Source organism: Cyprinus carpio, chromosome B23 (genome assembly GCF_018340385.1).
Source record: "Cyprinus carpio isolate SPL01 chromosome B23, ASM1834038v1, whole genome shotgun sequence".
NCBI lineage: Eukaryota > Metazoa > Chordata > Actinopteri > Cypriniformes > Cyprinidae > Cyprinus > Cyprinus carpio.
The window spans coordinates 23702255-23716740 of record NC_056619.1 but is presented as its reverse complement, the minus strand read 5'-3'; the positions used below and the strand labels follow the sequence as shown (position 1 = coordinate 23716740).

Here is a 14486-nt window from a genome sequence, read left to right as displayed (position 1 = left end):
TTAAACTCCGAATGCTTTTAAGGAAAGGCGGAGCGAAAACCTGGAGCGGAGAGCGGCGACAGCTGGATCTGGAGCGACCGCTATCCGTTCATGAGACAGACATGTTATTCAAAGTCAGTTTAACACATAAAAGCGTCTGCTAAATGACTAAATTGTAAACGTAAACTTATGGTAAATACCTTAAGAGATCTTCGATTCCCTTTTCAACCCTTGCTGGATAGAGAAACTGAGCATTTTTAATAAAATATCAGTACAAATGATTTTTCTTTATAAATTAAAATAAACACAGAGCAGAGCAGTGCTATTTTAGTATTATTTATTTAATATTGTAGCATTTATTAATATGTTGAATTAGCTTTTATTCTTATATTTTCCGTTTTTAATTTTAACTTGCCATTTCTATTTGTTATTGTTTTTTTATATTTATATTTAACTTTATTTTTTTCAGTTTAATGAGTTTTAGTGGCATGTAAAACATTTTTTTTTTTTTGAAAATGAAGACTTATGAATATTTACTTTATTTATATAATTTATTATATATATATATATATATATATATATATATTTTTAATTTTTTCTTGAATTTATTTGGATTTATTTTTATTTTATTTTTGTTTTTATTGTTATTATTTCTTATATGGCACTAAAACACAGTCACAAAAGATAATATAATAGTACATATGTACATTTTTGACATTTTTACATTTTAATAATGAAATGGAAATGTAAAAAAACAAACAAACAAACAACAACAACAAAAACATCTAAACTTAATATTGTATTTTTCTTCAATGCATATTTTCATTTAGCCCAGAAACTAGATCGAACCATAATTTTTGGACCCCCTGTTGATTTCAGTCTGGTCTGCTTTTTAATGACTTTTAAGCAAATTTTAAACATTAAAATAAATATGAATAACTAATGAACTATTAAACAAAACTATATGCAAAGAAATTTGTGAAAGTAAAAATATAAATGATAATAAATATATCAATACACTCTTTTGATGCATAGAAACTGTAAATAATTTTATAAAATTACAAAACATATTATATAAAGTGGTGACATGCTGCGACTTGTTGTTTTTTATAAAATATATATATATTTTGGTCTCACTGTGTGATATTTTACATTTTTGAAATTGTCCTGGTTTTCCTATAGAGCAGAATAGAATAGAATAGAATAGAATAGAATAGAATAGAATAGAATGCATTTTGATGCTTGTGGTAAACATTAGCTGGTATAATAACCCGTAAACCTGTAATGTAGCAAACAATAACTGACCTTTTAGTGGACAAATGTTGCTCTTCGCAGGCTGTGGGTGTGTGAAACATTAGTAATGTGTTTCCGCACTTCACTCCATGCAGGTTAGTGTGTGTGAGTGTGTGTGAGAGAGAGATTCCTGTGAGGACGCGTCACTGAGAGAGTCTCATTCACATTTGCTGAGTGAGGATTTCACTAAAGCCTGATAAGAGCCGGAGAGCTCGCGACCCTAAAGCCCTTCCTACTGCGCCGCTCACACACAGCTGCCATCGCTGCAGAGAAAAAACACACAGAGCAGCGCAAAGCTTACTGCCACAAAATCAGAGAAATCGCAGCAAATGTTGTCAGTTTATTCAGTGTTATTACAGCATTCACTGTAAACAGCAGGATGCAGGTGAGGAGCCGCTGGATTCTGTTTCATCAGATGCTACAGATCCCTCTAGTGGCCGATCCATCACAGCCTTTTACTGTCAGGTAGAGAAAAGATACTTTGGGTCAGTGGTTCTCAATCAGGTGCCAGGAACGTGTTGTTTCCAAGATTACTTAAAATAAGTCATGATAAAATAATCTATCATAATTAAAATACAGTGCAAAGGCAATTTGGCATTTTTTTTTTACTTTTCAGTACTATTTTTTTTTATGTGTGTGTGTATGTGTGTGTGTGTGTACACGCACACAAGGTATATATCATCTAAATAAAAAGTTATATTATTAGTTGTTAATCTAGGGTAATGTTCATTATTAATTAGTGCTGTCAAACGATTAATCATGATTAATCGCATCCAAAATAACATATATGTGTGTACTGTGTATATTTATAAATACACACACATGCATGTATATATTTAAGAAAAATATGTGAAGTTTATATATTAAACATATTTATATATGATATAATTTATATGAAAATAAATATATACACGTAAATGCATGTAAATATTTTCTAAATATATCTGGTATGTGTGTGTATTAATATACTGTATACATAATAAACATACATAGTACACACACATATGTAAACAGAAACTTCTATTCTGGATGTGATTAATCGTTTGACAGCACTATTATTAATATATTTTAATATATAATCTAAATATATAATCTAAACTTTTGAAACTTTTTATTATATATATATATATATATATATATATATATATATATATATATATATATATATATATATAATCACTATTATATATATATATATATATATATAATCACTATTACTATTATTGTTCTTTTTTACATCATGGTAGTATTAACCATTATGTCTATACAGAATAAATCAAGCAGTGATTAGAATAGTACGTTTCAGAAAAGAAAAAGAAATGCTAAAACAATAGATGTAGTTGAAAATTAACACACACTTCTATAAAACACCAACTAATTTAAATACAGTGAGAAAAATGTGAGAAGACCCTACAGTACTTCAGTGCAGTTGCTTTGATATTTTGTTTTTTAAATCCAATGACAATTTGAAGTGTGAATCAAGCATCTAAATACATTTTAGGCTCAATAAGGTGAACTTCAGCTCCTTTTTTTCTGAAGTACACAGTCATATTGAATATCTAACCATGCAGAGGCCCATCAGCCATCACATTCAAACACATCAATGCAGACAGATTTGGGTCACGTGAGTGTTTGGCTTCATTCTGTCAGGATACAAATCTATAAATGAGTTCAAATCCAGTTCAGCTGTTTCTCTTTCTAGCTCCGTCTCTGTATTTTATCTGTGCCTGCTTTTGTCATTCATTATTGATGCTCTGTTTTTTCTGTGAACAATGTAAAACAAAGCCTTTTGGATGTATCTGATTGAGCTTTCTCATGGTTAGAACACAGGGTTAAGCATCACAGATGAGACGTCGTTTTAGCGGAGAGACATATTTAGACACACATACACACGGACTCTCACACACGTTAACAGACAGATATAGAAACACACTCACTGGTGGCAGCTGTGTCGGTCTCACAAAGACACGAGCAGTGTGGAGGTCAGAGGTCAAGCGGCTGAGACTCCCACTCTCTCCATGTCCCCAAAATAAGCTCCGCTCAGTCGTCCTGGATCTCTCTCACATGGACGTATGAAGTAAGATCTGCTCAAGTTCACACAGGTGCTCAGTCACAGGTGTAGTTCAACAGTTCACAACGTGGTCTTTTTCTCTTCCTTTAAAATAAATGCCATTTGCTTTGATATTTTTATTATCTAATGCACTGATTTTTAGGTGTTAAGTTATTCAAGGCAACATTTGAAGCACATGCAGAACTAAGAGCAAGAACAAGGGTAATACTTCACAATACAGTCCAAATCATTAATATTTAGTTAATACAGCAGATATCATTGAAAACCATTTTTAGTAGCATTTATTAATCTAGGTTTATGTTAATTTATACATATAATATATATATTATTGTTCATTGTTTTCTATTTGTTTGTTTTTATTTTATTATTATATAAATTATAAATATTTTAATATAAAAAAAAAATCAACACTATTTAAAAATAATAATAATAATAATAATAAAGTGCTTTTGCATTATTTGTTTGGAAAAACAAATAATTTAAGTGTCAGCAATAGAGGTCGACCAATATAGGTTTTTCTTTGGCCGATGCTGATATTTAGAAATTTAAATTTAGAAATGTTTTTGGCTTATACAGTATGTTTGGCCAATTTTCTTTTCTTTTTTTTTTCTTTAAGAGATTCTTGAGATTCTTCAATGTCCAGCAACTGTAACTGCTATTAGGTTTAAGAATAAAAACATTTTAAATTGTAAATTTTATGGGGGATTAATAATAGAATGTATTTAACACAATTATCCCCTTCAATTTAATTTTATCATTATTATGTAAAATCTATGACACTTGACTATGAAATGTCTTCTCACTACATCTAAACAGTGTGTCCACAGAGAAGGGTTCAATCATTCATATGATATAAAATAAATCAGATTTTTTTTTTTTTAATGACGAAAAAGAGCTTGTTTCATCAAAAGCAACACTTTATAGTATCTCATATCAAAGCAAGGTTGTTTTTGACACATGCATGTTTCATAAGGTTTCAAGGTTGTGTCCCCACTTTTTTGTCAACACTGTCAGACATTCATTAAATTGTAATAAAATCAGGGAATATCAGGGGCAGCTGTCACTAAACTAAAGGAAAATCTTGTGCCACATTCGACCTCTGCAGAGTACATCAATGTCAGATAGGCTATGGTAAGTTTTATGGTTTTAGAATATTTTACAACCTAATGTTAATATTTCCTGTGTCAAAACCATGCTACTGTATGTCAACACCATCTTCCAATTTCTGAGAAAAATTATTTAAAATAATTTGATTATTTTATTCTCCTGAAAAAAAACAAAATGTCTACTGCATTGTTTTGTGAAATAAATGCCAAATTTGTCACCACCATAAGATTTTGTGTTCCAATGATACAGTATATCAAAATACTTAAATGTGTCTCTTGAATAAAAGCTTTATAAACAATAAACATACTCACTGTTTGTTGTGTTTGTTTTAATACAGTGATCAATTGATTAAAAAAAAAAAAAGATTACAAGGTTTTATTTTTATTGTTTTAATTTGCACCCTGTTTTGTCCCACTTCTCAAGAATCAGGGCACAAGATAGTAATAGTAGTAGTGATAGTAGTAGTAGTAGCCTAATTCATAGTAATAATACATGGCTCAAAACTTGCAAATTGATTCTCTATCAGCAGGAGGCGCTGATGGAGCGGGAGATACAGCGGTTTCCCCGGTAACGGCTCTAATCAAATAAGCGCTGCGCTCACTAATGCTACTTTATCAGGCATTACAGGAAAGACGAAATGAAAATAAAATATATACATTCATATAAAAACACCCGCATTTTGATTTTGAAATGTGCAGTGCTCAGTTTATTCAACGAAGTAAAAGCCTTTTGGGAAATCTATTTGTGGCGGTCAGTTTTGACAAGTTTAACAAGCATTTATCAAAGTAGGAAATATAATTAGTGCTCTTGAAATACCAAATGGAAGCGTGTCCCCATTTTTACAAGAAGAAAAAGGTGGATAAAACAGATACATCTACTCACACACACTTACTTACGCACACATGCAGAATTATACACACTCAAATGAACTGGTCTGTCTATAACCATATAGATAAAATGAGTCAGGAGACTGAAATAAGAGGTTAAAATCAGATCAGACCCAGAAGGATTAATCTCTGTTCATTTTTGTTACATTTTTATAGAATTGCAATGTTTTGTGCAACAAAATGCTTTCTGTGTTCAGGTTTGAATGTAGTAATAATAATACAAAAACCTACACTTCAGATCAACATCTAAAACAACAAAAAATATAAACCTTGACAAAAAGTAGTCACTGAGAATGCCTCAATATACATTTAAATCCAAAACCTAATAAAAGTAAACAATTATGTATAAAAACAACTAGGGAATTCACAAGCCTCTCTACAGAGTCCTATAAAGGAATCTAGTGGTTACACCTTGAAATTACAGGTTTCCTTTTTTCCTTTTTTTATTTATTTTTTTGCTCTCACCAGAAGGTGCTATTCTGTCTAAAAAAATGGATTTTTAAGGCCTAGTCTCTATTTTAAATCTGAAATACTGCATTAATTGAAAATAATAATAATAAAAAAAAATTGAAAAAAAGGTTGTGCTATTTTCAGTGGGAAAAATGTTATCATAATTATTGCATAAATATTCATTAGTACCATAAAATTCTCTCTCTCTCAAAAAAAAAAAAAAAAAAAAAAAATATATATATATATATAATTGAACAAAAATAGATTGATTTTACTGAAGAAAAAAAAAATACATTTCTAAATTTACAGTCTCTGCTGGCAGTCATTCCATCCCTATGTAGTACTATGTAGAGACCCATTCCATATGTAGTACTGCCCCAGTCCTGGGACAGTCCTATCAGTGTCTCCACATGATACCTCCCTGCTGGTAGGATGTGGCCTCTGTAGCACCCTTCTCCAGAAGGCTCGCTTCCCCACCGTTACTGCTGAGCTGTAACAACTAATAGGAAAGATTTGAAGCAAATCTTTCATTGAAGGTCCAAAGTAGTGACCGACAGATAGGGAATGTCTCGGTTATGTATGTAACCCTCGTTCCCTGATGGAGGGAACGGAGTCGTCATGTCCCCATGCCACTCTGAGTGGCTCTGGTATGCAAAATCCACTAGCCAAATTTCATTGCCATTTTCTCTTATTTCGCTTCCAAGTGAATCCCCTAATGTCATCATGGCATAACGTCTCTGTTCCCTCCATCAGGGAATGAGGGATACGTACGTAACCGAGATGCACATGATACTTGATGCATAACTTATAGTAATGAATTAAACATCATTTTAAAGTATAACCATTAATGTTACTAGTTCTGGAGGGACTTTGAATGGGAGCCCATGGAGTCAACACTAGATCTATTATTTTAGCATTTCAAACTTATTTTTCTGAATTATGTCTGAAAAGTGTGCCAGTGAGGTCTCTCTTTTTTTGAAATGCATGCCCTTATTTTGTCATTCCCTTATCTAATGCAATGACATTCACACATTAAGAGTGATTTTGTCAAATACATTGTGGACTGTTCCAGACTGGCAGGACGTGAGGCCCAGGACGCGGTTTATGTCATATGTTTGTATAAGCATGTCACTCTCTATTGTCCTGTTGTTTGGCCTTCATTCCACAGCCAGTCTGCAGCAGCGCATGATGGACAGAACAATGACACGCTATCAGGCAATGAGGTCAGATTCAGTGTTCACATGATTACCCTCTCAACAGCATCCGATCCCAACATTTACAAGTATACATTACTCATGCTGTTTTACATTTAAACCGCTAGAAGAAATATTTGGCTAAATGTGTTTGGATCAATAGCTGGAATTCTGTTGCTTATCTGGACTGACATGTGATGATTGGATTGTTGTTATCAGAACCATTTGGAATCTGAAATAATATAATTTTGCATTCAAATGCTTGACTGGAATGCTAATGGAATTCAGAATCAGTCCTAAATGGATCAAATAAGAATTTGACAGAATAAACTGTAATCTGGGAATTTCTGTTTATCCAGTAGGAATTTATATTTTTAGGATTTTTTTGACTAGGGACAAATCAATAAATGCTTGTTTATGAAGTATTTTGGCAAATCTGATGATATTTTCAATTTAAAATTGGAGTGTATGTCCATTCTGCATTAAACTTTTTTGTATGTTAAAATTTTAATATTTTACCAATAATTAGCACAATCAAAACTGCATTCACTGCAAGTCAAAAGTTTGGAATAATTTGGATTTTAAATCCCTTTTTTTTTTTTTTAGGTTTTGAAAAAAGTACAACATACAGGAAAAGGTAATAATGTGAGATATTAATGGAATTAAAAAGAAAGTTTTTTATTTGAAAATGTTGTTAAAATGTAATTTATTCCTGTGATGAAAGCTGAATTTTCAGCATCATTACTCCAGTCTTCAGTGTCACATGATCCTTCAGAAATTCTGATATGCTGATTTGCTGTTCAAGAAACATTTCTTATTATCATCAATGTTGCTTAATATTTTTGTGGTCACTGTGATAGACTTACATTCAAAAGTAAGGGGTAAGATTTAAATAATAATAATAATAATAATAAAAGCTGTTATTTAGAATTTTCTATTAATCAAAGAATTTAGAACAAAAATGTATCAATTGTTTCCAGATTATTAATCAGATACCCTTATTAATAATTGAGCACAAATAATAGTTGAAAATGCCTTAGCACCTATCATTTAAGTTACATTAAAACAGGAAAATTGCAAAAAATGTGCAGTTATCTTTGAACATTTATAATGACATCACAAATTTAAATAAACTTGAAGTGAACAGAAATCCCTAAATCTATACTCACAGTTTTTCTTGTTTTCCGTGCTGCATGGCCATACTGAAGAAACGATCATTTCCATACCAAGAATCTGAAACACGCGAGATCAGGCAGTGAAACAAGCTCTCCAGACAAACAGAAGAGGGTCATCAGAGGTCACGACCCATCGCTCCACTTACCACACCTGCACAATTGATTCTCTACGGTCCTCATGCTCGAGTCACATATGAGAAAACCAGAGAGATGAACTGACGGGAAAAGGTTCCATTCAGGTTAAATCTATAATACGCATTCCTTCACACTAAAAAATAAATAAATAAATAAATAAAAAATAAACAATCTGTAAAAAAAAAAAAAAAAAAAAAAAAACATATATGCATAATGAACATTTTAAAAACTAACCCAAAATGACAAGCAAACAAGTTCTGCAAATATGGGAGGCAAGACACACCACATCCATCACAATCTCCCATAATTCCACTGGTTTATTGACACACTCACGGACAGAACATTCTTGAACACTCCTGCATCAGAACACAGTGCATGAGAAATTCAATCAGTATCAAAAACACACAACATGGCCCACAACAAGCTCGGCCCGCAAAATCACCAATATGATTTGCATAGGAAAGTATTTAGCACACTTTTGAACAAAAAATACAGACATTTATACTTTGTTTTTTTGCAGTGGCTGGTTTTCATTTGATGCATTTTTTTTAAACAATCAACCTTTGGACAATCAATTACCCCCCAAAATGATTTTTAGGATAGTGATAAATGCTTAAGAAATTACAAAAAAGTTCGAAATAATAGTTAAGATAGGGCAAGCAATAAAAGAAAAACTAAAAACAAAAATGGATGGATGGATGGTTTTTGTAATACATTACAAGCACAATCACTGGATCGCCCTCTTTGATCTGAGGTTAATGTGGCATTCAACAGGTACGTCTACATACAGTATTCTAATATTCCAGTCCTGTACTGTCAAACTACTCACATACAACATGCCATCAGAACTAGCAGTGTAAAAATAAATGCCTCTTCAGTGTAAACGCTCATCTTCATGCATGAACACAAACACACTCACATTTGAAGAGTCTCTACAACACATCCAACACTCTTTGTCCCAGCACACAAAGTAATGATTATTCTACATTTTACTTACTTTGCAACAGTGTTCATCACGGGCGAATCACACAAAAACTGTCAAGGGAGATTTTTTATTTTTTTTACCCCAAAACCAAAAGAAAATTACTAGGGTTGTATTTTATTTTTTTTGTCAAGGGAGATTTTTTATTTTTTTAATTACAAAAAATAATATTTTATAAATTATATTTTATAAAGAAAAAACAAATATTACATATTATTATGATGAGGATATAATTTGTTGTGCCGACTTTAGTTAATGATTAAATGACAGATTTAATTGTCATAAATCTTAATAGGCTTTACTATATGCAAATGTAAAAAAAAAGATAAAAAAAAAAAAAAAAAAAAAAAATGTAAAAAAAGTATATACATACATATATATATATATATATATATATATATATATATATATATATATAATTTTATGCAATAAAATATAAAAATGAACACACACACACACACACACACACACACATATATATATCTATATAATATATATATATTAGTGTTGTCAAACGATAAATCACGATTAATCGCATCCAAAATAAAAAGTTTATAAAAGTTTTTGTTTGCATAATGTGTATATTTCATGTAAATATTTCAGAAATTTTTTTTTTATATATTATATTTATTTATAATAGAAATTATATGAATATATAGACGTAAATACATGTAAATATTTTCAAAATATATACTGTATGTATGTGTATTAATATTAAAATATAAAAATGAACACAAACATACACACTGTGTATTAATATATATGTGTATGTATATATATATATATATACATATATATATATATATATATATATATATATATATATATATGTATGTATAATATGTAATATATATATATATATATATGTTATTTTTGATATTTAATACACCACACACGTATTATTAGTAAGACATTATAATTCTAATTCTGTTTTTTTCTTCTGATTTTGGGGTGAAATGTTTCTTGACTTCTTCATGATATTCACCCTTATAAGCTTATTCTTGGTAGAACAGGATTAGCCTCAAACAAATTCATGTTTTTTTAAATTATGGCAACAAAAATACAAAAAAAGTAGTTTAAATCATTACTCAGTGTATTTGTGCAGTTATAGAACCAGATCCGTTGCATAAACCATAAACTGATTTCCAGTTTCCTGGAATGAAGTGAAATACTGAAGCTTTTCTTTTGCATTGGTCTGTGTAACTAGCGGTTAGCTGTGTTGGAATGAAGTGAAATACTGAAGCTTTTCTTTCACCAACACAAACCCAAAACCAAACAAAACAAAGAGTTTTTTGACGAATAAACTTCCTACGTTCTACTGAAGCTTTTCTTTTGCATTGGTCTGTGTAACTAGCGGTTAGCTGTGTTCTGTGTCCTACAACCAAACAGTTTGGTCACTTAAAGTGCGTATCCTGTCCCAGCTCACAGTATTAGAGACAGAAAGAGAGGGACAGTGAGCACGTGTCGGGTCGGGTCGGGTCAGGTCGACGCCACGGGCCGCAGCAACTCCAGCTGGGATTCCAGAGTAACTCGCTCCCGATGCACAACTTATGAAGAAGACAAAGAAACAAAGCTGTGATGATCTGAGATAAGCTAAGCTGACTCGATTCAATTAAACCCGACTTCATTTCACAATTTCCTTCAGGCCTGTGTGATGTCCTCAAGCCAAAACATGAGCGATCTGACCGACATTCATCCAAATTCACATCTCCTCAAGATTTTCTGAGAGCAACAACTTGATATTTACATGATTTGAGTGTTGTGTGCACATGCAGAACTCACTGTCACCATGACAATGAGTCATGACACCATGATGCAGCTGTGCGGTTGCTATGGTGTCCTAGGATTTTTTGGGTGGTTTTCATCCAAATCCAAACGTGTTGCTGTGCCATTGTGAAGGTATTCTGAGTGGATTCAATGTGTTGCTATGTGTTTGCTAGGGTGTTTTGAGCTGTTTTAGTGTGTTTCTAAGTTGTTGATACTGTGTTCTAAGTAAGTTGGGTGTGTTGCTATGAGGTTGCTAAGGTGTTTTAATTGGATTTGTGTGTTGCTATGTGGTTGCTAGGGTGTTCTGAGTGGGTTTAGGGTACTGCTATGAGGTTGCTAAGGTATTCTGAGTGGATTCAATGTGTTGCTATGTGGTTGCTAGGGTGTTCTGAGTGGGTTTAGGGTATTGCTATGCAGTTGCTAGGGTGTTTTGAGCTGTTTTAGTGTGTTTCTAAGTTGCTGATACTGTGTTCTAAGTAAGTTTGGTGTGTTGCTATGAGGTTGCTAAGGTGTTTTAATTGGATTTGTGTGTTGCTATGTGGTTGCTAGGGTGTTCTGAGTGGGTTTAGGGTGTGCTATGTGTTTGCTAGGTGTTTTGAGCTGTCCTTTAGTGTGTTTCTAAGTTGTTGATACTGTGTTCTAAGTAAGTTGGGTGTGTTGGCTATGAGGTTGCTAAGGTGTTTTAATTGGATTTGTGTGTTGCTATGTGGTTGCTAGGGTGTTCTGAGTGGGTTTAGGGTACTGCTATGAGGTTGCTAAGGTATTCTGAGTGGATTCAATGTGGTTGCTATGTGGTTTGCTAGGGTGTTCTGAGTGGGTTTAGGGTATTGCTATGCAGTTGCCTAGGGTGTTTTGAGCTGTTTTAGTGTGTTTCTAAGTTGTTGATACTGTGTTCTAAGTAAGTTGGGTGTGTTGCTATGAGGTTGCTAAGGTGTTTTAATTGGATTTGTGTGTTGCTATGTGGTTGCTAGGGTGTTCTGAGTGGGTTTAGGGTGTTGCTATGCGATTGCTAGGGTGTTTTGAGCTGTTTTAGTGTGTTTCTAAGTTGTTGATACTGTGTTCTAAGTAAGTGTTTGGTGTGTTGCTATGAGGTTGCTAAGGTGTTTAATTGGATTTGTGTGTTGCTATGTGGTTGCTAGGGTGTTCTGAGTGGGTTTAGGGTGTTGCTATGCGATTGCTAGGGTGTTTTGAGCTGTTTTAGTGTGTTTCTAAGTTGTTGATACTGTGTTCTAAGTAAGTTTGGTGTGTTGCTATGAGGTTGCTAAGGTGTTTTAACTGGATTTGTGTGTTGCTATGTGGTTACTAGGGTATTCTGAGTGGGTTTAGGGTGTTGCTATGTGGTTGCTGCGGTGTTTTGAGTGGATTTGTGTATTGCTATTTGGTTTCTAAAGTCTTCTTCTGAGTTTCTGAGTGGGTTTAGGGTGTTGCTATGTGGTTGCTAGGGTGTTTTGAGTGTGTTCATCGTGTTACTATGCGGTTTCTAAAGTCTTCTGAGTGGGTTTATGGTGTTGCTCTGCAGTTGCTAGGGTGTTTTGAGAGGTTTTAGTGTGTTGCTATATGGTTGCTATTGTGTTCTGAGTGAATTTACTGTGTTACTGTGCAGTTGCTAGGGTGGGTTTAATGTGTTGCTATTCAGTTGCTAAGGTTTTCCTAGTGAATTGTGTGTTGCTGTGAGGTTGCTGGGGTGTTTTGAGTGGTTGCAAATCTCAAATATGAGCAATAGTATAAGCGTTGCCTGGTTTAGCACTAATAAGCTGATCCTCATTTGACAAATGTTTTGAGCACACAGACATCTGTTATATGAGGAATGCCACTGACTGCTGGTCAGAATGACCTGAGGTCACGACCTTCAGATGACAACAAACAAAAGGATGAAAGCGGCTGGTCTGACGCTCACTGATGTTTCTGGAACATTTACTGCTACCTGTCCTCATTTTTCATTAAAGTCCCGTATATCACATATCTTCTAGAACAATCCAGACAGACACAGACACGCAGTCTGATCTGACACCCATCAGGAGCATCTTCTCAAATATCTGCACTCGTCTGACTGCTTTTTGAAATATATGAAGATTCTTGCAGTATCAGTGAATCTGATACATCCATACATGGTGTCATTAATCAATCTCACCAGATTTCATGCATTTCCACTATGAAAGTTAGAGGCGATTTATTGGATATTCTATTGTGCATGCTCATTTCTCCTGTTTTTACATTTATATTACCCACCATGTAAAGCTCACTTAAAGTTCATATTTAAAACACTGATAATTGAATAACATTGTTATACGTAATATTTAGCAAATCTCAAAATTAATATGCATTTTTCATACTGTAAATGCTAATTTTCTGACGCCTAAATTCAGTTGGAATATTTAAAACAACTGATTTAGTGGTTTAATTTTATTTATTTTGAAAAAATAAAATAAAAAATAGTATTGTATTCAATACAAATCGGTTCATCTTTAACATCAATTACATCTTACAATGCAAATGATCTCTCTCATAAAATTCATCTACACCTTTATGCATTCGCAGAAATCCTATATTTTTGTCGTAGTGCACACTTTAGTTTCACTAGACAATTGATTATATATAAATGATTAAATTTGATCAATTATATTTAAATAATGTTTAACCCTTACAGCAAAGCAAACTTTGATGAAATAAAGGTGCTAAATTTTATTTTAGAACTTAAAAATAAAAGTTTAATTTTACAGCTAGATTAAATTTATACATTTATATTTACATTTAATTATTTACTGTATGCTGAGTAAATAAATGTAAAAAATAAAAATAAATAAAATTGCAAAAAATTTGAATAAAACAAGAACATTCTCAAAACTAGGATTCAAGGTCCTTGCACACTGAGTGCGACGTTTTTGTGCATTTCTTTTGTTTTTGTTTTTTGTGTTCGTCATCCTAAAGATTCTTCATGCACAGAAAGCTTGCACACCGAGTCTGATGTATTAATTAAACTGTGGTGGAAAAAAAAATGCTTCCAGCAGTGAGGATGATTTTGTTGTCCTCTCTCTTTTTAAAAAGAGGAAGTATTGGGTCCATCCATTCTGAGATTGCTTACAGAGCGAGGGAAGGAGAGTTCTACCTTAAACTGAACCCGATCAAAATTTATTTATGATTGACGAAAGTTTCAGAGGCAGTGTGTAAACGTGATTGACACATCATGTTGTATTTTTTTTTTTTTTTTACGTGTGAAAATTTCTGACCAGAATTTCAGACTAGGACCTTAAGACTAGAAAACAAACACTTCTTTGTGATGTGAGAGTTGTAACATAGCATGCAGTGGTTCACAGGTTAACAGTTCCCAGCATGCAGTGCAACCTGATCTGCACATGGGTGTTTATGAGCAGCAGTCTAGCATCTTTCGCTTTTCATTTCCCTTACTCTCTCTTTCTGTTCTCATTGTCGGTGGTAAAATGCATTTCC

General features: G+C 32.8%; 1 protein-coding gene across 5 annotated transcripts in view; it reads right to left on the bottom strand.

The window, feature by feature from the left end:
* Positions 1–10635: 10635 nt before the first annotated feature.
* The window catches only part of reps2 (RALBP1 associated Eps domain containing 2), a 44336-nt gene continuing 40485 nt past the window's right edge, over positions 10636–14486 (bottom strand). For 4 of the 5 annotated variants that reach the window (XM_042750347.1, XM_042750348.1, XM_042750346.1 and 1 more), the window contains exon 19: positions 10642–10820. In XM_042750347.1, the coding sequence (XP_042606281.1) occupies positions 10752–10820 (69 nt within the window). In that variant the 3' untranslated portion in view covers positions 10642–10751. Of the gene's footprint in view, positions 10821–14486 lie in introns of all 5 variants that reach the window. The other variant, XM_042750345.1, reaches the window with a different exon arrangement.